This window comes from Piliocolobus tephrosceles, chromosome 17, assembly GCF_002776525.5.
Source record: "Piliocolobus tephrosceles isolate RC106 chromosome 17, ASM277652v3, whole genome shotgun sequence".
Classification (NCBI taxonomy): domain Eukaryota; kingdom Metazoa; phylum Chordata; class Mammalia; order Primates; family Cercopithecidae; genus Piliocolobus; species Piliocolobus tephrosceles.
Window position 1 is genome coordinate 1,204,019 of NC_045450.1, and position 21,429 is coordinate 1,225,447.

Genomic DNA, 21,429 nt, shown 5'->3' on the forward strand with positions numbered 1-21,429 from the left:
GGGGCACCCTGCCGGCAACAGGAACTGGTAAAGTCCTGGGCTCCCCAAACCTGCCTCAAGCCCCAGCCTCTCCCAGGTTGCTGCAGGTGGCCACCCCGACCTCGCTGCCCAGCCCTCCCCCGTCAGCCCTGCATAGGGCCCGGGCACTGGCCATCAGCCCCCAGGGCCACATCACGGCCCACCTTGGACCCCGACGGAAGCTCCCTCACCCCTGCGCTGTCTGCACCCCAGGGCTCCGGGCGGACACCGGCTGCCCGGCACGAGGGGGTTAACAGAGCCAGGGCCAGCTGGGTAGGGCCAGCTGGGTTGGGTCAGCCAGGTGACAGGCGCGGGCTGCCCCGCAGTGGGGAAATCCAGAGGGCAGGGGTGGCCGGCGCAGCAGACGTACCCTCCCTTGCTGCCTGCCTGCCGCCTGCCCTGCACGCGGGATGGCCCTGAGGAAAGGTGAGGCCCCCCAGCACCCCGCCACCTGCTCTGGGGGTGGCCAGTCCGTGACCCTGAGCCCACTGGGGAGAGGCCAGGGGTGACCCCCAGGAAGTCCCCCCCAGAGACTGGGGAGCCCACAGTCGGAAATGCATCTGCTGGGGTTGGCAGGGAAGATGCAGCTGTGCCTGGCACCAGAGGGTCTGTGTCCTTCACCCTAAGGACACTGGCGGCAGCGCAGGGCAGGGGGACCAGGCACAGGCCGGAGCCTTCAGGCCCCAGAATGGCAACGGGAGGTGCCCCTCAGCCTGCGTCATAGCCCAGCCCAGGCAGGAGATGTTGGCTCACACCCCACTGTCTCTGTGGGGTGACCCCTTGCGGCTTCGGCCACCCCCAAGCCTGAGCTGAGCTCAGAGCTGGCTCAGGCCACCCCCAACCCATCATGGCAGAAGGGCAGTCAGGGGGACCCCACCTCGCTGTCCCTGCCAGCATCCCAGCTATTCCATACCCTCTGAGGATGGGGGGGGCGTACAGGGGAGGTTTTGGGTCATCACTGCTTGGGAGGCTGCTGGCCGGGTCTGTGAGGCCTGTGGCCCCTTGTCCTGAAAGGCAATGTGAGCCTCGGTGACTGACAGTCCGGGGTTCCTACCTGTCCCCCAACAGCGGTGCCCCGGTCCCCCCCGAGCACCCAAGACCTGGATGCAGGCAGGTGAGACCCCGCTGAGGGGACCTAACTGGGGCAGGAGGTGCCCAGCTCCCTGTCCAGCCTCTGAGGGCAGTGAGCGAGTGCCCACCTAGACCTGTTCCAGAATGTTCGGAAGATGGCCGGACCTTGGCCAATGGCTCAGTTCCCTCCCCTTCCTCTAGGCCAACGTGGCAACCTGGCCTGGCTCAAGTGCCTGCCTTGGGGGTGCGGCTGCCACATGCCAGACAGCCCGAGACCCAGCCTGGCCGAGCCCACGTGGCCTGCGCAGAGCTAGAGAGCCAAGCCCTCAGCGTCTGTGCAGCGGGCGGGCCGGCCACTCCTCTGTCCCATGGGGTGGGGAGCGCAGCGTCAGCTTTTGGGCCAGAGGACGTGTGGGGCTCACCGGCTTCTTCGCATCTCAGCGGATGACCTCGAGCCTCAGTTCACACCTGAGCACTGCTTCCGGCTGTGCTGGTATCAGGCTCACTCGGGCAGAGCCCTCCTCGGGCCGCCTCCCCAAGCCTCTCCCCCCTGCAGGAGGCCTGGCCCTGGCGCTGCTGCTGCTATCCTGGGTGGCACTGGGCCCCCGCAGCCTGGAGGGATCAGAGCCCGGAACGCCGGGGGAAGCCGAGGGCCCAGCGTGCCCGGCCACCTGTGCCTGCAGCTACGATGAGGAGGCGGATGAGCTCAGCGTCTTCTGCAGCTCCAGGAACCTCACGCGCCTGCCTGACGGGATCCCGGGCGGCACCCAAGCCCTGTGGTTGGACAGCAACAACCTCTCATCCATCCCCCCGGCGGCTTTCCGGAACCTCTCCAGCCTGGCCTTCCTCAACTTGCAGAGTGGCCAGCTGGGCAGCCTGGAGCCGCAGGCACTGCTGGGCCTGGAGAACCTGTGCCACCTGCACTTGGAGCGGAACCAGCTGCGCAGCCTGGCGGTCGGCACCTTTGCGCACACACCCGCGCTGGCCTCGCTGGGCCTCGGCAACAACCGCCTGAGCAGGCTGGAGGACGGGCTCTTTGAGGGCCTCGGTAACCTCTGGGACCTCAACCTTGGCTGGAATAGCCTGGCTGTGCTCCCCGACGCGGCGTTCCGTGGTCTGGGCGGCCTGCGCGAGCTGGTGCTGGCGGGCAACAGGCTGGCCTACCTGCAGCCCGCACTGTTCAGCGGCCTGGCCGAGCTCCGAGAGCTGGACCTGAGCAGGAACGCGCTGCGGGCCATCAAGGCCAACGTGTTCGCGCAGCTGCCCCGGCTCCAGAAACTCTACCTGGACCGCAACCTCATCGCTGCCGTGGCCCCGGGCGCCTTCCTGGGCCTGAAGGCGCTGCGATGGCTGGATCTGTCCCACAACCGCGTGGCTGGCCTCCTGGAGGACACGTTCCCCGGCTTGCTGGGCCTGCGCGTGCTGCGGTTGTCCCACAACGCCATCGCCAGCCTGCGGCCCCGCACCTTCGAGGACCTGCACTTCCTGGAGGAGCTCCAGCTGGGCCACAACCGCATCCGGCAGCTGGCCGAGCGCAGCTTTGAGGGCCTGGGGCAACTTGAGGTGCTCACGCTAGACCACAACCAGCTCCAGGAGATCAAGGTGGGCGCCTTCCTCGGCCTCACCAACGTGGCGGTCATGAACCTCTCTGGGAACTGTCTCCGGAACCTTCCGGAGCAGGTGTTCCGGGGCCTGGGCAAGCTGCACAGCCTGCACCTGCAGGGCAGCTGCCTGGGCCGCATCCGCCCGCACACCTTTGCCGGCCTCTCGGGGCTCCGCCGGCTCTTCCTCAAGGACAACGGCCTCGTGGGCATTGAGGAGCAGAGCCTGTGGGGGCTGGCGGAGCTGCTAGAGCTCGACCTGACCTCCAACCAGCTCACGCACCTGCCCCACCAGCTCTTCCAGGGCCTGGGCAAGCTGGAGTACCTGCTGCTCTCCCACAACCGCCTGGCGGAGCTGCCGGCGGATGCCCTGGGCCCCCTGCAGCGGGCCTTCTGGCTGGACGTCTCGCACAACCGCCTGGAGGCGTTGCCCGGCAGCCTCTTGGCACCGCTGGGGCGGCTGCGTTACCTCAACCTCAGGAACAACTCACTGCGGACCTTCACGCCGCAGCCCCCTGGCCTGGAGCGCCTGTGGCTGGAGGGCAACCCCTGGGACTGCAGCTGCCCCCTCAAGGCGCTGCGGGACTTTGCCCTGCAGAACCCCAATGCCGTGCCCCGCTTCGTCCAGGCCATCTGTGAGGGGGACGACTGCCAACCCCCCACGTACACCTACAACAACATCACCTGTGCCAGCCCGCCCGAGGTCGTGGGGCTCGACCTGCGGGACCTCGGCGAGGCCCACTTCGCTCCCTGCTGACCAGGGCCCCGGACTCGGGCCCCCGCCTGGCTCACCCTGTGCTGGGGACAGGTCCTCAGTGTCCTCAGGGGCCTGGCAGGCACGCAGCCCCGCGCTGTTCACTTGCTGAAAGACAGAAGGGCCTGACTGGGTGGAAGGCATGGCGGCCCCCAGCTGTCATCAATTAAAGGCAAAGGCAATTGAATCTAACAGGCACGGTGCGTGACTGCGAGCGTGAAACCAGGGAAGGAGGCGGGGTGCACGGCGCACAGCTGTGGTCTCAGAGCTTTGGGAGGCCGAGGTGGGCGGATCACTTGAGCCCAGGAATTTAAGAGACCGGCCTGGGCAACACTAAGAGAGACCCAATCTCTACCAAAAAAAAAAAAAAAAAAAAAAATTAGCCGAGCATGGTGGCCCATGCCTGTGATCCTAGGGAGGTTGAGGCAGGAGGATCACTGGAGCCCGGGAGGTACAGGCTGCCGTGAGCCGAGACTGTGCCACCGCATTCCAGCCTGGGCGGCAGAGCAAGACCCTGTCTCAAAAAAACCACCTGGCTTAGGGTGGGGGAGGACGGCGTTGCCTGGGGTGCGCCTTGGTCTCCTCACCTCTGTCCTACCCGGCTCAGCCATGGCCAGGGCCCCTGTCTGGATCCTGCCCTGCCACCGCCCTGGCCAACTGCCCCACACCTGTGTGTCTTCCTGGTCCCTGCGGCTGCCCCTCGGGCTCCCTGCAGGACATCCCCCAGGAATGATGGCCCCAACTCAAATCCCCGGGAGCTCTACATGTCACCCCTCCTCTTCCAGGCATCGCCCTGAGGGCCAGGCAGTGTCCCAAGGGGTGTGGTCTAGGCAGCCAGGGTGAGGCTGAGGTGGGGTGAGGAGTGAGCCCCAGGCAGGCCGTCAGTCTAGCGTGGGAAGCTGCACCCCCTGCGGATGCCCCCGGCATTGGTCTTCTCTGCCCCCTCAGGGCACTGGCATTGTTGGCCCAGGTGCGCCTGGCATCCTCCCACCCGCCCGGGGACTGCCCAGGTTGGTTCCCAACCCCCACCTCCAGGGTCCTCTGCTGAAGGCTGAGCTCCTCCTTTGGGAAAAACAATGCGTCCTGCTTTCTGGAACGGCTCTCCTTTCAGGTCTCACTGAGAAGAGGTGCAAGAGGCCCCTGGGATTGGAGCTCCCTTCTCAACCCGACTTCGGGTCTCAGTCCCAGCAGGGGTCCCGCAGTGTCCCAGGGAGGCCATTCTTCCACAGCAAAGGGCCCGGCTCTCAGGTTCATCACAAAATCTCCCCAAATTCCCACCAAATTTGATGCAAATGCATCAGCACCTGTACCCAGGCGCTTGTTGACAACGAAGCTAACGAACCTGCCGGCCCGGCCCAGCCCAGGCCAGGAACTTACAGAAGCAGGTGCTATCTGACCCCGAAGGACAGAAGACTCTAGAAACATCCAACTCGTCATCACAGCAGTGGACACGTTTAATGGTAGGCTCCTCTACAGTCACAAGACAGGGCTGAGGTCCGTTCGCCCCCTTAGGGAGCCCTCCCCCAGCTTCACGCAGGTGACAGTGACCCCAGGGTGCCGGTGGCCCGCGGTCACCTGAGGACTGCAGAAATCCTGAGCTCTGCTAACCGTGTGGACACGCGGCTGCCAGGGGCACAGGTGGAAACGTGGATGGGAGGAGCGTCCAGGCCGCCCCCGTCTCACAGCTGCAGGGCACCCAGGCCACAGCACCAGGGCCCGAGCTGTCCTCTCAGCCACAGGCCAACCAGGCAGAGCTGCTGGTGCCTGCTACATCCCTGCGGCAGGCTGGTCAGGGAGCCGCTCTCCCGTTGACGCCGCCTGGGCCTGCCCCCGCAGGGCCCGGGAACCGAGCCCTCTCCGTTTCTCTGAGAGGCTGGAGCAGAGCCCTCGGTGGCTCTGGAAGGCGGCTTCGAGGTGGCCTTAGTCAGGGGAGGCCTGCGGGCGTGGCGTCCAGAATCTTCCGCGCTATGGCGGTGAGTGCGGTGAAGGTGGGGCTCCCGGGGAACTCCCGGATGAAGTCGTGACCCTCCTCCAGGCTCCTCATGAGCTCGGGGTCCAGGGGCACAGAGCCTGCAGGGCACAGGGGAGGTGTGGCGCTGTGTCTGCACCTCCCGCTCCCAGCACGGGCTCAGCTGGCCAAAAGCGGACGCACCCGAACCACCCGTGTGCCTGCAGAGGGCCTTGAGAAGGGCGCGGGTGGATGAGGTCGCAGTGGTGCGGCGTGTGGCCCGAGGAGAGAGGAAGAAACAGTTCGCATCCCCTCCCCTCCCTCGGGCACTGGGGGCACGGAGGTCAAACCCACCCAGGGCAGAGACGGAATGGGAGGCCGGGACCCCAGCACCAGCTTGGAACACTCACCTAAGAAGGGCACCCCGGCGAGCCGGGCCAGCTCCTCCCCGCCGCCCCTGGAGAAGACGCTGGTGCACTCCTAGGAGATGGCAGTGAGCCCAGCGCCACCCAAGGCCCCGCCTCGGCCTACCTGCCACCCCCCCGGGTCAGGCGCTGCCTCGGTCCCCCTGCCACCCCCGGGACTCACTGTGCAGTGTGGGCAGGTGAAGCCGCTCATGTTCTCCACGACCCCCATCACCCGCAAGCCCGTCTTCCTGCAGAAGGTCAGCTCGCGCCTCACATCCCCCACGGACACCGCCTGAGGGGCAGGAGCCAAGGCGGCGGTCTGCTGGGCTCGGCCAGGCGCACAGGCAGGGAGACCCGCCCAGCCCACTGGGAAGCCGCCCCCAGGGACTTGGGGAGGTGCCGCAGGGGTACCTGGGGTGTGGTGACCACGAGGGCCCCCAGGGGTTGGTAGGCGCGCAGGGCTTCTATGGCAGCCATGTGCTCATCAGAGGTCCCCGGGGGCGTGTCCACCACCAGGTAGTCCAGCTCCCCCCAGGCCACGTCGGACACAAACTGCTTTATCAGCGCTGCAAAGACGGGACAGATGGGGCGGTCAGGACAGGGCAGGTCTGCACACGTGGCCCTGTGCCACTAAGAACCAGCCAGGTCAGGCCGAGGAGCTGCAGCCCATCACGTGTCACTTGCCACCAGCCTCCATCACAGGCTCTCGGGAGGCCCTGGAGCGATGCAGGAGCCGGCCAGACCCTGACCAGGAGTGCAAAGATGGGGCCAGGGCCGTCTACAGCGTCCCTTTCTCCAGCATCCAGCCCCTGCCCGCAGAGCCCCCCCGACTCCCCAACGCCCCATATCAGAACACGGAGCCAGGACTCTCCAGGGGTCTGTAGCCACACATGGGAGCACCCAGATTCTCTGTGGTAGACGCCCCCTTGGTGCACCCAGAGCCTGCGCCTCACTCCCACCAGGCTCTCCCTGCCTCTGGGGGCGTCTAATGCCACCTGCTCCAGAGGCACCAGAACCCCTCAGCTCCGCCTGACGACCTGCCCCACGGGGGCCCCAGGTCCCTGCATGCCGTGGCCAGGGTCTCAGCAGACCCCGCTCCCTCTAACCGGGAATGGGGGTCGGCTGTGTGGCAGCACAGACCCAACTCGAGACACCCCCAGCCAGAGCCCTGGGCCTGGTCGCGGGTGTCCTGTGCGGGTCCCAAGCACAGGCCTGGCTGTTGGAGGGGGGCATTTCCACGGGGGAGGCCGGCGCCAGTGCTAACACCTTCGTCAGAACAGCGGACAGGCTGCCCAGCCATTACCGTTCTTCTTCGGGCCCCTCCACACCACGGCCTCGTCCGGCTTCTCCAGCAGGAAGCCCACGGACATGAGCGAGATGCTCTGCTCCTGGTCCAGGAAGACGGGCGCCCAGCCGCGGTCACACTGGTGCACGGCCCTGCCCTGTGCCCCAAACATGCGGGGGATGCTGGGGCCACACAGGTCCACGTCCAGGATCCCCACCTGCAAGGAGGGGCACAGCCTAGGCCGGGGCACCGCCAGGCCTCTGCTGGGATGCAGGTGGCTGCCCGGGGCTCCGCCCAGTGAGGGGCGGGGCGCTCACCTTCTTGCCTGCATGGCGCAGGGCCAGGGCCAGCTCCGTTGAGATGGTGCTTTTCCCAACGCCCCCCTTTCCTGAGAGGACCAGGATGATGTGCCTGATGCCCGCCAGGTTTCCAGGCTCTGGTGAGAAACACGACAGAGGTCAGGGCTCCTGGTGCCCACTGTGCCCACACACGGGGTCACCCACCACCTCCTGCACCCACATTCTGAGCGGGGCAGTGGTGAATCGCCAGAGCCAGAGGCAGCCCCTGCCTGGCTTCGCCCTGATGTAAAGACCTCCAGGCAGGTCCCCTGCAGCCCCAGACCCAGAGGGGTCCCTCTAAGACTATGGCACTCCCTGCACCCGCCTGAGGCTGTGCCGCTCAAAGCAGAAACTGCCCAACTCTCCTCTCGGGACGTGCAAGGGTGCGTGCGCTCCTTCATGCGCAGGCGTGTGCAAGCTCACACACCTGAGTGTCATGATCATGAGACTGCCAGCCCCCTGCTAATTCTAACGAAACCAAATAGACTCCACCCTTACCCCAGTCCATGCACCCGGGGCTCGGCAGAGGCAGCAGAGGCTGCCCTGCGCCTCCAGTTCTCAGGAGGAATGCTGGCAGCTGTGGGCCCAGGGTGGCAACAACCACGCGTTGCACACCGGCGTCCCTGGCTCTCGGCTCCTGCAATGTGCAGTAGGTGAGGGCAGCTGGCTGCTCCCCGCACAGCCCCAGCTCCTCTTCCTTCCAGGGTCCCATCCTGTCCCTGCCACGCGGTGCCAGACACCTTGGCAAAACCCCTGCCTTCTCACCCCAGCGCCACCGCTGAGGTCATGCCCCTTGTCTCCAGCAAGCTGCTCCATTGCTGGCAGGTCCTTGGAGGATGCATGTGAGGGGCTCAAGACATGACGTGGAAAAACCACCCCGTCCTGATGCGCCTCTCAGGGTAGGTTCAAAGGCCCCAAGTCCAAAGCCTCCTGGGAGAACCTGGCACGCAGGCAGGTCCTCAGACCTACAGAGGCTGCCTGAGGTCTCCTCCGGGGCCACAGAAAAGCCAGCCCCAGCCCCACACTCCTGCAAACACAAAGCCCGGAGACCACAGCCTCGCGGTCATCCCTGAGGCAATAAAAGGGATTCTGACTTAAATCCCTGCAACACCAAGAGGTGCTGGAAGTGACCTGTGCAGAGAGGGAGTGGGCACTTCTGTCAGGTCTGGGTCCTGACTGCCACACTGCCATCGGTGCTGGCGCCAGCGGCAGGGTTAACCCCCAGGGGCTTTCCTTGTTGGCAGAGGTGGGAGCTGTGCCTGTCCGGTGGGTTGGGCTGAGCACCATGGTAAACGCAGGGACTAGTGTCAGGGAACCGGGACAACAACCCTGAAGGTTCCCCTAAGAACGTTTCACTGCTCAGCAAACTGAGGCAGCTCCTAAGCCCGTTCTCAACAAAGCCCAGTCAGCGTGAGCCTGCCGGGTGGGGCGGCTGTGCTGAAGCACAGGACGGAGGCTGAGCACCATCTCCTTCCCCAATCTAGGCCTTCTGAATTTTTACGTGCATATTTTCCCCATTTAAAGAAAGCTTGGGGCCCGGCGCGGTGGCTCACGTCTGTAATCCCAGCACTTTGGGATGCTGAGGCAGGGGGATCACGAGGTCAGGAGATCGAGACCATCGTGGCCAACATGGCGACACCCCGTCTCTACTGAAAATACAAAAAAATTAGCCAGGCAGGGTGGCGCATGCCTGCTATCCCAGCTCTTTGGGAGGCTGAGGCAGGAGAATTGCTTGAATCTGGGAAGTGGAGGTTGCAGTGAGCCGTCATCGAGATTGTGCCACTGCCCTCCAGCCTGGGTAACAAAGGGAGTCTCCGTCTCCCCGCAACAAAATAAAAGCTTGGACTAGGTGCAGTGGCTCACGCCTGTAATCCCAGCACTCTGAGAGGCCAAAGTGGAAGGATCACTTCAGCCCAGGAGTTCCAGACCACTCTCAACAACGCATTAAGACCTCATGTCTACACATTAAAAAATGAGCCAGGCGGGGTGGTGCATCCTGTGGTCCCAGGTACTCAGGAGGCTGAGGTCGGAGGGTCGCTTGAGCCCAGGAGGTCAAGGCTGCAGTGAGTTATGATCGCACCACTGCACTCCAGCCTTAGCGATAGTAAGACCCTGTCTCAAAAAAGAAAAAAAAAAAGCTTCTACCAATCTTAGTAATATCCTTTACTTTGTAGTAAATCCTTCCTGATAATAAGGACAGGCTTTTCCAGGCTTCTCCTCTGGAATAAGACTCCAGCCCTGGATTTCTAATCTGTCAGAGTTGTGCTACAAGACCGTGCTGTTCGAGGAATGTTTTCTTTTTGGTACCGGACTCCAGCTGTCTTGGAAGAGAAATGCGGCTCCCACTACTCATGAGGGCCCGCGGCGCTGACCTGGCGAACGCATCTTCCGCACTGGTGTGAATTCCGTCCCGCGCAACTTTCACTTTTCTGAACTTAAAGCGCCACTTCCACAAATAACTAAAAGCAAGTGATGCCGGCGTCCGTTTTACTTTCATGACTACGCGCGTGACCTATTTAAAAGGTCTCGCTCCTGCCCGGGCTGCGGTGCAGCTGCGACCGCGGCCGCGACCTCCAGGGTAGCGGGGCCCACAGGCGCCACCGCGCCCGCCTACAACGCGGTGCTCAACAAAGTTTCCTTTAAAACCTCCTCCAGCTCCACGACTCAGGCCCTCCGAGGTCACGGACCTTCCGCATCGAATCCGGGGCACGCGGAAAACGACCGTGTTTAGAAAACGCCTGCGCCGCGACCTCTGGCCTGGCCCAGCCATGCCGGCCGGTGATGGTCGCACCGGAGGCGCGCGACGCAGCGTGGCCTCCCCGAGATGGGGTGCGGCGGGGCCCCAGGCGAGGCCCTGTCCCGGCTCCGCTCCCTGGCCCGCCACTCACCGGCCGCCGCCTCCATCCCTCCGCCGCCGCCGTCCAGAGCTCCCGGCCGCCCTGCGCTTCCGCCCGCGGGCCGTCAGCATCCCAGAAGGAGCGAAGGGCCTTCCAACCAATGGGCAGTGCGTGCCCACCCCTGGCTCCTCTTGATAGGCCTAGTCCTGCTGTCTCAGCCAATCAGATAGCCGGAGGAGCTCCCTAGCCCGTCCCGCAAATTCCTGCGCAGATGACGACGCGGGCACGGACCTACTTTCGTGTCAACGCGGCCTGCGCGACCGCCTCCCCCCGGGTCCAATGGGCGCGCGGGCTTTGTCTCCAATCGATTGCAAACTGGCCAATAGGAACGTTGGATTAGGATTGACAGTTCCCGAAACCTCTCGGCAATAGCTCTGTCTCCCGACTCCCGCCCCCCCCTCCACCCGCTCGAAGCTCCGAGACAGGTGTGCCCGCCCCTCTCCCCAGGAGCCAATGGGTGCAGGGGGCGGGGATTGTTTACGTCTCGCGCCCGGGCGGAAAGTGGGTCAGGGCCCGGCCAGCGGAGCGCGCTGCGGGGGCTGCAGGTGAGCGGCTGGTCGCGGGCCGCGGTCCCGGGCTCGGGGCGGGCGCGCTGACCTTGCGGGCGCGGCGGCAGCAGCGCGGCCAGGGCACCGCTTTTGTTCCTCTCCTGAGGGCCGCGCCCGAGAGAGGCTTCCCTGGCGCCGCCGACTCCGGAACCCGCGCGCCCGCGGGAGGGGACAGCCAGGCCGGGCGGCCCCGGGGAGGGCGGCTCCGGCTGCACCCGCGCTCGCCTGGGGCTGGACAGGGTTCGGCGGTCCGGGCGCCGCGATCCTCCCCGGCCTCCCTGAAACCCTGCCCGGGGCCCAGCGGGCGTTGCCAGCCGCGAGCCCGGCGCAGGGGTCGGCCCTGGAAGGCGAGGCGGAACCCACGGGGAGCAGGGCGGGGACCCCGGAGCTGGCGAGGGAGGGGCTAGGTAAGTGGCCTGGGAAGCGCAGACCTGGCCCTCGCAGCGTTTTGCCTTTTATGCCAGAACAGCGGCCAGCGCTGAGCAGGTTTTAAGATTTGTTTCACGAGGAGCCCTGGCGGTAGCCAGCCGAGGGGAAGGCGAGCTGAGCCGTGTGGCCCAGGGGATGGTGGCGGGAGGAGGATGCAGGCGGGTGCGGCTGTCGGGCCGGGCATGAGGGGAAGGTGTCAGGGAGGGGTGACCACCGTGCTTCTGGCATGAGGAACTGGGAGGCCGGAGATGCCATTTGTCAAACTGGACGACGGAGGAGGAGCGAGTAGAAGTTTGAAGTGCCTGCGGGACAGGCGGGCGGGGTGGCCAGATTCGTGAGGTGGAGCAGGAGACAGGGGCTGGGATTCGCATTCCGGAGTCATGGGTGTCTGGCTGGCGTTTCACAGGATCTACCTAGGTTTTATTGAGCTGCTCAGATCCTGGAGTGAGGTACAGGCTCCTGAAGCGTTCTGGAGCCCTGGCTGGGCACCGGCGCGGCGCCTGCAATCCCCACTTTGAGTGGGTCCGTGGCCCACCCTGGAAGCTCAGGGCTGGGAGCGCTGTGAGTCTTCCTTTGCCCAGAGCCTGTGTTTTCTTCTAGATTCTTTCCACCATGGCCAGACGCCCCCGGAACAGCAGGGCCTGGCACTTCGTCCTGAGTGCAGCCCGCCGAGACGCAGATGCCCGGGCTGTGGCTCTAGCAGGCTCCACTAACTGGGGCTACGACTCTGATGGGCAGGTAGGTCCCAGGGGGCCAGGCGGACATGGCGGGGCTAAGGTGTGGAGATGCCCTAGGCAGGCGGGCATTCCCTGAACAGGGAATCCATTGGAGGGGAAGATGCTTCTGAGGCCAGAGGACCAGGCCAACCCTGGGCCTGTCTGCTGGGCACGCCACATTCAGTGAGACTCTTTCATTTGGCAAAGCACACACAGCCTCGGGTGACGGGACCTCAGAACACACTGCGTTCTTCACTGTGCTTTCTCCTCTGAAATCCATGGTCTATGGAGAGGTCGGCAATTGCTTTTGGTTCATTCAACAGAAATTCTCCAGTCTGGGGCTGGGCACTGTGGCTCACACCCATAAATCCTAGCACTTTGGGAGGCTGAAGCTGGAGGATCACTTGAGCCCAGGAATTTGAGACCTGCCTGGGCAACATGGTGAAACTGTCCTTGCAAAAAATTGAAAAATTTGCCAGGCGTGGTGGCACGTGCCTATAGTCCCAAACTCTTCAGGAGGCTGAGGTGGGAGGATTGCTTGAGCCAGGGAGGTCAAGGCTGTAGTGAGCTGTGATCACACCACTGCATTCCAGCCTGGGTGACACAGCTAGACCCTGACTCGAAAACAAAACAAAACAAAAAAATTCTTTGGTTTACCTAGTCCATTTCTGGAGGTGGCCATCGTTAACTTGCTACGTGTCCTACCGGACGCTTCTTCTGCCAGTGCAAACACATGCTCTTTGTTCACATACATGTGTGTTAAATCAAAACAAAAAACCCTGGTACTTGGAGGTAAAAATTTCTGCACCTGCTTCGGGAGGCCCAGGAGCCTGAAGGTGTTCAGAACAGCTCAGGTGTTTGTCTGTCTGCGGCCCAGGTGATCTGATGTGCCTGTGGGTTTTGCAGGCAGAGCTACCTGCACCCATGGCCCCTGACCCCCACCTTAGCAGACCCTGAGGGCAGCTGCCTGGCCTGATGGGGTGCAGTGAGGCTGGGAGGGGTGGGGGTCCCTGTGGGGGGTGATTTCCCAGTCGATTTCCTGTTATCTCCCTTGGACCAGAGCAGGAGTGTGGCTGCGCCTTCCTGCCCCACTTCTAGCTGCCACAGGTCATGTGCCCTGGAGCAGTCTGTCCTGGCCTCGCAGGGTCATGGCTGTGGGATGTGGGTGTGTCCATAGGCCAGCGTCTGACGCATGCATGCTGCTTGTCCTCTGTCACCATGGGCCATGTCCTTCCGGGGCTGCTGCTTGTGTGACCTGCTGCTGCGCTCTGCTGTCACAGCTCCCCTGCACAGTTGTTCAGACTCAGCCAGGTGTCCTGGGAGGGGCTGGGCTCCCCTCCGAGTGAGAACTCCCTGAGCCCCGTGGGTCCACTAGGCCTTGGGGGCAAACTGGGAAGCAGGTCTTTCCCACTGGGTGGGGGCTGCCCTGGGGTCTCCTGGAGCTCCCTGCTCCAGCCAGGGAGAGGCCCTGACCTGCCTTCCCACCCACGTCCAGCTCCTGCAGGTCACATGGCTCGTGGCTGTGGGATGCAGGCGTGCCTAGGGGCTGGGCAGTGTCCGACACACGGGCTGCTTGTCCTGTCACCAAATGGGCCTGCAGTCCGTTGTGGGTAGGAGGTAGGCAGTGGCGTTCAGTCTGTCTCCTTGTCCAGGGAGCCCAGCCCTGGACCTGCTGCACAAGTGCTCAGTTCTGTGCCCTGGCTTCTGACTCAGTCGGTCTACCCTGGCTTTGGGGATCCCCACTTCCAGGCAGTGGGGTAGGGTTCTCTGGGCCTGCCTTATCTTTGGGGTGTGGCCGTCCCCTCCAGAGAGGACAGTGTCCTACCCTGAAGCTGGCTTTGGATAGGTCCTCATTCACCTGGAAGCTGGTGGCGCCCATGTCATGGTCCCCTGTGGCTTCCTGGGGGTCACATCACCTCTCTGGACCAGCCCCCAACCTGTACTCTCACTGTCCCAAGGCTTCTGCCACAGGGCCCCCCTGGTCACTTAGCACTCTCCCTGCTGACCCCCGGTCCATTCAGGCCCTGGGTGGCCCCCACAAAGCCTGTGACAGGGAGGAGGCTGGGAGGGGCCCCACCTCCCACAAGGAGCTCACATTCCGGTGGGAGGAGGCCAAGAATCAGGACCAAGGAGAACATCAGTGAAGCAAAAGAAGAAAAACAGAACAGGGATGAAGGGGCTGGAGAAGCCTCAGGTGACAGCTGAAGCCGGCACCAGGAGGGGTGGGGCATGTAGTGGACACTGGGCAATAGGGCCCTGTGGTGAGGCAGGGTCTGCTCAGGTGACAGGAAGGTCATTGGGCCACAGTGTGGTGGGGACTGCCCTGAGGCCAGGTGGCTGCAGCTGGGCCTGGTGCGGGGGTGGTGGCCTTGCCTGGGGCCCCTGCAGGGCTGGCCGAGTGGGGAAGGTGTCCACACCGTCTCAGCTCTGGGCAGGTAGGGCGGGCCAGGGCCCATCCACCGGCTAGAAATGACTGGGAGGCCAGATGGCCTTGGCTGTTGCTCAGTGGCTGGACCTCCAGGGCCCTCCTGGTCGTGCAGAACGGGGCAGAGCTGGAGCCTGTTAGGAAGGAGCCTGGGCCGTGCACTCGGGGTCCTGTGAAGTCCCTGGAGGCCTGGACCCCCATCCTTCCCTGGGTGGCTCAGGGAAGGGGAGGAAGAGGCTCAGGCTGGGCTGGCAGAAGGCAGGGGTGAGAGGGCAAGAGTGGACGACAGGCAGGAACAGCCGGCCCTTCTCTCCCAGCACAGCGACTCGGACTCCGACCCCGAGTACTCTGCGCTGCCGCCATCCATCCCCAGTGCGGTGCCTGTGACCGGCGAGTCCTTCTGTGACTGTGCCGGGCAGAGCGAGGCCTCCTTCTGTAGCAGCCTGCACTCGGCCCACCGGGGCAAGGACTGTCGATGCGGAGAGGAAGACGAGTGTGAGATGGGGCCTGGCCCCTGCTGGGGCTGCACTGCGGGCGGGCCTAGGGGTGGGCAGGGCAGAGCCCCGTGGAGCTCTCAGGGCTGCCCCAGCCTGGGCCTCTCTTACAGATTTTGACTGGGTCTGGGATGACTTGAATAAATCATCGGCCACCCTGCTGAGCTGTGACAACCGCAAGGTCAGCTTCCACATGGAGTACAGCTGTGGCACAGCGGCCATCCGGGGCACCAAGGAGCTGGGGGAGGGCCAGCACTTCTGGGAGATCAAGATGACCTCGCCCGTCTACGGCACCGACATGGTGAGTTGCTCTGGCCCAGGGTGCTTCTGGGGGGCCCGGCCCCCGTGGCCCAGAGTGCCCTCTGCCCGTCCCGTTCCTAGATGGTGGGCATCGGGACATCGGATGTGGACCTGGACAAATACCGCCACACGTTCTGCAGCCTGCTGGGCAGAGATGAGGACAGCTGGGGCCTCTCCTACACGGGTGCGTGAGGCCCAGGGTGGGGCGGGGCTGAGCCTGGAGTTCCTGGGCTCACTCCAACCCTGGCTGCCCCCAGGCCTCCTCCACCACAAGGGCGACAAGACCAGCTTCTCATCGCGGTTCGGCCAGGGCTCCATCATCGGTGTACACCTGGACACCTGGCACGGCACGCTCACCTTCTTCAAGAACAGGAAGTGCATAGGTGAGGCCGCCACAGGACTTGAGCTCCTCTCAGCTGTCACCCTGAGGGAGGTGGCCACCATACCCCAGCCCAGTGGACACTGAGGTTTCCTGAAAGGGTTCCTTCTAGAAGCTTGAAGCCCCAGGGTCCCAGGGGCTGGGACAGTGAGGTCAGGCTGGAGTGGCAGGGCCAGCACGTGCACCCTCTGCCTTGCCACCCAGGTGACTGTAGTATGTGGTCTGAGGGGCTGTGCCCGGCAGCTGTCCTCTTCCCTGCCCGGGGTTCAGGCTAAGCCTCTCCCTTCCAGGCGTGGCAGCCACCAAGCTGCAGAACAAGAGGTTCTACCCGATGGTGTGCTCCACGGCAGCCCGAAGCAGCATGAAAGTTACCCGTTCTTGTGCCAGCGCCACCTCCCTCCAGTACCTCTGCTGCCACCGCCTGCGCCAGCTGCGGCCAGACTCGGGGGACACGCTGGAGGGCCTGCCCCTGCCGCCAGGCCTCAAGCAGGTGCTACACAACAAGCTGGGCTGGGTCCTGAGCATGAGTTGCAGCCGCCGCAAGGCCCCAGTGTCTGATCCCCAGGCAGCAACCTCGGCCTGCCCCAGCAGTCGCGAGCCCCGGCCCTGCCAGAGGAAGCGCTGCCGCCGGACCTAACTTCCCAGTGGAAACTCTTCTTGGGCTGGGACAGCTGTTTCCTGCCCCTTCCTTCCAGCCACACTCCAGGGCGGAGTTGGATGAGGCCCGTCTGGAGGGAGCCATCGCTTGCCTCCCGAGGCTGGGACAGTCCTTTCTGTGGAGGCTCTAGGGACCCTCTGCTGCTGTGCTGGGTGGGGAAGCAGCTGCCCTGAGCCCCAGGTCTTGTGGGAGGCTGTGAGGAGAGCCTGGCTGGAGCCCGCCGTTGCCGTTCCCACAGGGACTCGGATTTTCCTAACTTGCTCTGCATGCTGTCGGCGGCTGCCCCGCCGTTGTAGACTTAAGTGACTGCAATAAATGTAGAGGTGATGTCTAACACCCACGTGGCGTGAGCTGAAACACATCCATGCAGAGGCCAGGCTTGCGAGAATCCGGGGCCTTCTCCAGATTTCACTGCCCCCAACACCCTCAGGAGTCCCCTACTGCTCCTGGCTGAGGGTGCCACACCCCAAGCCTCCAGGTGGCAGTGGGGCCCTGGTGCTGCCTTCTGGCCCCTGCCAAGTGTGTGTGTGTGGGGGGGGGGGGGGCACACAGCCCTGCTGCTGAGCTCCCCTGTGGCCCGTGTGTCCAGGACTCAGCATAGGAACCACCAGCCATCTGCCAGCCAGAAGCCCCGCTTCTCATCCCAGCTACCTGAAACTTCCCCTGCAACCACCCACCGTCCCCCTGAGGTCAGACCTGCTCAGCCAGAGGCTGAGAACCCACCCAGGCTGAGGAGCCATGTATGGCTGAGGTCCTCTCCCACTGCGCCGGGGTATCTGGTCTGTCTCCAAGGCTGCATGCTGTCCTGGTGGTCCCACGTGTGGTCAGGAGCCCAGGTCCAGCAGGAGGTCAGGGTTGGCCGTGGTCAGGAAGAGGCAGATGCGGCGTGAGAGGTCAGGCCCCACCCTGCGGGGACGCCCACCTTCACTGGGCAGCACAGGGAGGTCAGCCAGGAGGCCCATGCGCTCCTGCTCCGTGCTGCAGGCCTCGAGCGCCTAAGGGCAGGCAAAGGTATGAGAGGGTGCCTGGGGACTGGGCCTCTGCACCTGGAGGGGTTCGAGGAGGGAGGGGCCCACCTGCTGCAGAAGGCGAGGGGAGGGGAAGGCTGTGACCACTGCATCGGCCACGGCTGGGCTGACTCGACTAAACTGCCTGATCTGCCTCCGCCAGGCCCCCCGCAGCCCTGTGCCGTCTCTTGCCACCGGCTCGCCGGCTGCCCAGCGCCCTGCTGTGCAGAAGGAAAAGGCCTGGGACTCCCGGTACTGCCTGGAGATGGGGAAGGACAGGGAGACGCCTTTTAGAACCTCACCTGAGCAGCTCTCCAGAGGCCGGGGAGGCCCCGCCACCACCTTGAGGTGATCCTGCCCCCGCCCCCTTCAGTCCAGGTGTCACGCACTTGAGGGGACACTGGGCGAGAGCCTTGGTGATGGCGCACACGTGCTGACTCAGCTCCTGCCATGAGGCCACCAGTAGCACGTCCAGGTTTGCCCAGAGCTGCAGGAGCACCAGGGCCTGGGGAGGAGGCAAGCCGGTGGGCACGAGCCAGAGGAAGGCTCCCCAGGACACAGCTGATAGCTGCCCCATGTGCCATGCTGGGAACCAAACCCAGCCAGCAGCCCAATCACCGGGACCCAGGCCACCTGACTCACCCAGCTCAGACAGGCCCTCACCTCTTCCACCTGCGGCCAGCCGATGGCCACCTCGGCACCGGCCACCTTTGGGCTTTCCGGCTGCTGTGTCCCCCGGGCAACGTGCTGGCGAGACCTGAGCAGAGGTGACCATTCCTCCCCGCTCCCCATGGGGCCTGCCCTGCCCGAGCATGGCCTCTGCCAGAGCCCGCCTGGGGAAGTGGGATCAGCTGTGCCACAGCAACCCCACAAGTGTGCCCACCTCCCCTGAACCCCCGTCCCAGCCAGCCCTGGTGTGGGCATGAGAGTGAGCAGTACCACAGGTAGGCATCCAGCCCGATGACAGCCAGGTGGGACCGGGTGGTGGTCTCAGGGGAGATCCAGGGCACCCAGCGAGTTGGGCCAGAGATCTGAAGATGAGAACGTGTGGCACAGTTGTTCACGGGAGGCTGCGGCTCAGGGCCATGGGCCACCAGGCCACAGCTGGTTTGCAGAACAGCAGGCCTGAGAAAGAGCCAGTGGTGCCCAGAGGAGCCTCTGTTCTGTTACCCCTTCTGAGAAAACCAGCTCTGTGCCTTCCATGAGGCCAAGAAGGCTAAGGAGACCCCTAGAGTGGCTGCCTGGGCACATCTCAGTTCCCCTGAGCCCCTCATGCTGGTCCACCTCTGTATTCCAGCCTAGCTTTAACCTAGCACAAAGCAGGGGCTTCAGAGACTCATCCTTGGACACAGGGACCTGGCAGGGGTCTGGCCTATCCCCATGCTGCCTGGTGCAACAGCACCTGAGCGCTGCTCCTTGCAGGCAGGAGTCGGGCTGTCCACTGTCAGAGGACGAACACAGACCGCCTGCAGCCTACTGCCCAGACCCCGGCTTCCTGGCACTTCTCAGGACCCTCTAGGAGCAGCTGTAGCCTCCACAGGTGCCCAGGAGCTTTCTCCATCTCACCCTAGAAACCTCTAGGATTTCGGATCAGAAGAGGAATCCTGGCCTGCCCCATGCCCCCTCCAGCCCCGTCTACAAGGGCAGGGACCGGCAGCGCAGGCGCCTCCCGGCTGGGAACCCACCCCTCCTAACTGGAGAGGGACTACTGCCACCACCCGAGCACCTGGGTCAGCGTGGCGACGCCCTGCAGAAACTCCTCGGGCTCCAGCAGCAGCAGGAATTCCCGTTCATCTGCAGCCCACACTTCAGGAGGCAGCTGTGGGGACATGGGGACGCGCTGCTGCCTGTCTCAACCCCGGGTGCCCCAGGGGCCCTGCCTGGGCAGTCTAGCAGCAACGCGGTCCGTGGCCCCAGCCAAGCCCAGGACCTGACAGGACTGCTCTACACAAGCCCAGGTCAGGTCTGTGGGGCCGGCAGGAATCCCGACCACAGCCTGACTCCGGACGGAACCACATCCAGCCAGCTGGGCTCTTTACCAGCAAAACGGCTTGGGCACCCCCACTTTCCGTTCTCCATCCGTGGTTTACCATCCGCGAGACGCGCACGGCCCAGGGCAGCTGCCTCAGGGACAGCTCCAGGACTGAAATCATGAAAGCAAAACAGCCAGCTCGGGGCTGGCCCTCGGGAACCCGCGACCACTCACGCTGCGGGGGCAGGGGTCGGGCCTCGCTCGGGTCCACCGCAGGCTGCGGGCTCGGCGCTGGGGCTCGATGCGGCACTCGCAGCCCAGGGCCTCCAGGGCCTCCATCAGGACGTCGGCACCAGCGTCTTCCAGGATGGCTGGGACCAGGGGAGAGGAGCGCGGTCACTGCTTCCCTCCACCCTCGCGAGCGCCCTACCTGGGCGGGGGCGCGGACCTGGCAGTCTGCATTCGGCACAAACCCCCGACTGGGAAGCGCGCCCGGCCCCAGGCCTCTCGGCGCGAGCGCCCCGCCCCGTCGGACGGAGGGCGCCGCCTGGCGGAGAAAGGCCTTTCCTACCCCGAGCATCGCCCGTGCCCTCCGCCGCACCTGGGTCCACGCACACCGCGAGGCGCTTCAGGACCTGCTCCGGCCGTAGCAGCCGCAACGCCTCGGCAGCCGCCCTGCGCTCCCCTGCTGAGTCCCGGGCTCTCGCGGCGGCCTCCGAGCCGGCGGGGCCCTCAGCGTCGGAGTCTGAGATCTCCCAGGTTGGAGGTCGCCGCTGACCGCTCCCGCCCCGTCCCTGGCCCTGGCGAGAGACCCCCGCCCTCCCGGGTCCAACCCGCGCCATGGCCGGACCGACTTCTTTTTCGCTTCCGGCAGCGCCCGAACACTTTAGCCTGGGACACCGGCCTCTTCCGGCGGCTTCCTCCCGGAGCTCTGAGGACGCGGATCCGCCATGGCGCGGAAGAAGGTGCGTCCGCGGCTGATTGCGGAGTTGGCCCGCCGCGTGCGCGCCCTGCGGGAGAAACTGAACAGGCCGCGCGACTCGCAGCTCTACGCTGTGGACTACGAGACCCTGACGCGGCCGTTCTCTGGACGCCGGCTGCCGGTCCGGGCCTGGGCCGACGTGCGCCGCGAGAGCCGCCTCTTGCAGCTGCTCGGCCGCCTCCCGCTCTTCGGCCTGGGCCGCCTGGTCACGCGCAAGTCCTGGCTGTGGCAGCACGATGAGCCGTGCTACTGGCGCCTCACGCGGGTGCAGCCCGACTACACGGCGCAGGTGCGTGCACCCCGTCCGCACCCCGCCCCTGTAGCCGCCTGGTCTCCCCGCCTCCCCTCCTCCCTGCAGGTTTGCGTGTCTGAGGCTCCCACCTCCTGATCTCGGGGGCCGAGAGCCTTGCGAGCTGACCTCGCTTCCCTCTGGCTTTGCAGAACTTGGATCACGGGAAGGCCTGGGGCGTCCTGACCTTCAAAGGTAAGGCTCGGGAGAGCTGGTGGAGAGCGGGTGCCCGGCAGTTCGATGCCGACCACCGACGGCACAGCAAATGTGTGTGCAGTACTCCTCTTTTCCTTCATCAGGGAAGACGGAGAGCGAGGCGCGGGAGATCGAACACGTCATGTACCATGACTGGCGGCTGGTGCCCAAGCACGAAGAGGAGGCCTTCACCGCGTTCACGCCGGCGCCGGAGAATAGCCTGGCCTCCGTGCCGTACCCGCCGCTCCTCCGGGCCATGATTCTCGCAGAACGACAGAAGAATGGAGACACGAGCACCGAGGAGCCCATGCTGAATGTGCAGAGGGCACGCATGGAACCCTGGGACTACCCTGCAAAACAGGAGGACAAAGGAAGGGCCAAGGGCACCCCCGTCTAGAATGCCAGAGCCAGCGGGGGCCTGAGGGGCTGCGAGGCAGCGGGGATGTTGTTGATGAAAGAAATCGTCTTCGCGTTACACCCGGAGCTGGGAGGTCACCTTCCACGACGTTTTCTGAGGATCTGCATTTTAGTGGGGGAGGGCTGGGGCAAATCGCCACCTGTGTCTTTCCTCTGGCCCTGCCGCCCCCACACCCAACTCCGAAGGCTCACGCTGAGGAAAGCGGGAAGCGCTAGCTCCCCTTCCCCCATGAGTGCTCTCTTTGCCTGGATCCCGGCAGAAGCTATGGAAGGGAATAAAGAGAAAAGAAGTACTCCGG

General features: G+C 64.7%; 5 protein-coding genes across 8 annotated transcripts; 3 read left to right on the top strand and 2 right to left on the bottom strand.

Moving 5' to 3' along the window:
* Positions 1-353: 353 nt before the first annotated feature.
* IGFALS (insulin like growth factor binding protein acid labile subunit) lies at positions 354-3,636 on the top strand. Its single transcript, XM_023189161.1, has 2 exons — positions 354-444; positions 1,646-3,636. The coding sequence occupies exons 1-2, from the start codon at positions 429-431 to the stop codon at positions 3,445-3,447; spliced, it is 1,818 nt and encodes a 605-aa protein (XP_023044929.1). The 5' UTR covers positions 354-428; the 3' UTR covers positions 3,448-3,636.
* Positions 3,637-4,874: 1,238 nt separating this feature from the next.
* On the bottom strand, positions 4,875-10,462 carry NUBP2 (nucleotide binding protein 2). 3 transcript variants are annotated; one of them, XM_023189174.3, is made up of 8 exons: positions 10,311-10,397; positions 7,921-8,059; positions 7,402-7,520; positions 7,103-7,301; positions 6,211-6,365; positions 5,981-6,091; positions 5,803-5,872; positions 4,875-5,514 (listed from the first exon to the last, which is right to left on the bottom strand). In XM_023189174.3, the coding sequence occupies exons 2-8, from the start codon at positions 7,928-7,930 to the stop codon at positions 5,369-5,371; spliced, it is 810 nt and encodes a 269-aa protein (XP_023044942.1). In that variant the 5' UTR covers positions 7,931-8,059; positions 10,311-10,397; the 3' UTR covers positions 4,875-5,368. The 3 variants fall into 3 exon arrangements, with proteins under 3 accessions (XP_023044942.1, XP_023044941.1, XP_023044940.1); XM_023189173.2 differs by lacking the exon at positions 7,921-8,059 and having other exon boundaries at positions 10,311-10,462; XM_023189172.2 differs by lacking the exon at positions 10,311-10,397 and having other exon boundaries at positions 7,921-9,078.
* An 81-nt stretch (positions 10,463-10,543) lies between these two features.
* SPSB3 (splA/ryanodine receptor domain and SOCS box containing 3) lies at positions 10,544-16,608 on the top strand. Of its 2 annotated transcripts, none has more exons than XM_023189169.2 (7): positions 10,544-10,864; positions 11,897-12,034; positions 14,755-14,932; positions 15,045-15,232; positions 15,313-15,415; positions 15,489-15,614; positions 15,901-16,608. In XM_023189169.2, exons 2-7 carry the CDS (start codon positions 11,909-11,911, stop codon positions 16,245-16,247), a joined length of 1,068 nt encoding a protein of 355 aa, XP_023044937.1. In that variant the 5' UTR covers positions 10,544-10,864; positions 11,897-11,908; the 3' UTR covers positions 16,248-16,608. The 2 variants fall into 2 exon arrangements, with proteins under 2 accessions (XP_023044937.1, XP_023044938.1); XM_023189170.1 differs by lacking the exon at positions 10,544-10,864 and adding an exon at positions 10,879-11,274.
* Positions 16,451-20,191, bottom strand: EME2 (essential meiotic structure-specific endonuclease subunit 2). The gene is made up of 8 exons (XM_023189171.3): positions 19,849-20,191; positions 19,482-19,618; positions 19,002-19,094; positions 18,215-18,306; positions 17,939-18,032; positions 17,665-17,780; positions 17,345-17,534; positions 16,451-17,263 (listed from the first exon to the last, which is right to left on the bottom strand). Exons 1-8 carry the CDS (start codon positions 20,087-20,089, stop codon positions 17,093-17,095), a joined length of 1,134 nt encoding a protein of 377 aa, XP_023044939.1. The 5' UTR covers positions 20,090-20,191; the 3' UTR covers positions 16,451-17,092.
* Positions 20,139-21,424, top strand: MRPS34 (mitochondrial ribosomal protein S34). Its single transcript, XM_023189175.2, has 3 exons — positions 20,139-20,518; positions 20,671-20,713; positions 20,818-21,424. The coding sequence occupies exons 1-3, from the start codon at positions 20,198-20,200 to the stop codon at positions 21,108-21,110; spliced, it is 657 nt and encodes a 218-aa protein (XP_023044943.1). The 5' UTR covers positions 20,139-20,197; the 3' UTR covers positions 21,111-21,424.
* The last annotated feature ends 5 nt before the right edge of the window (positions 21,425-21,429 follow it).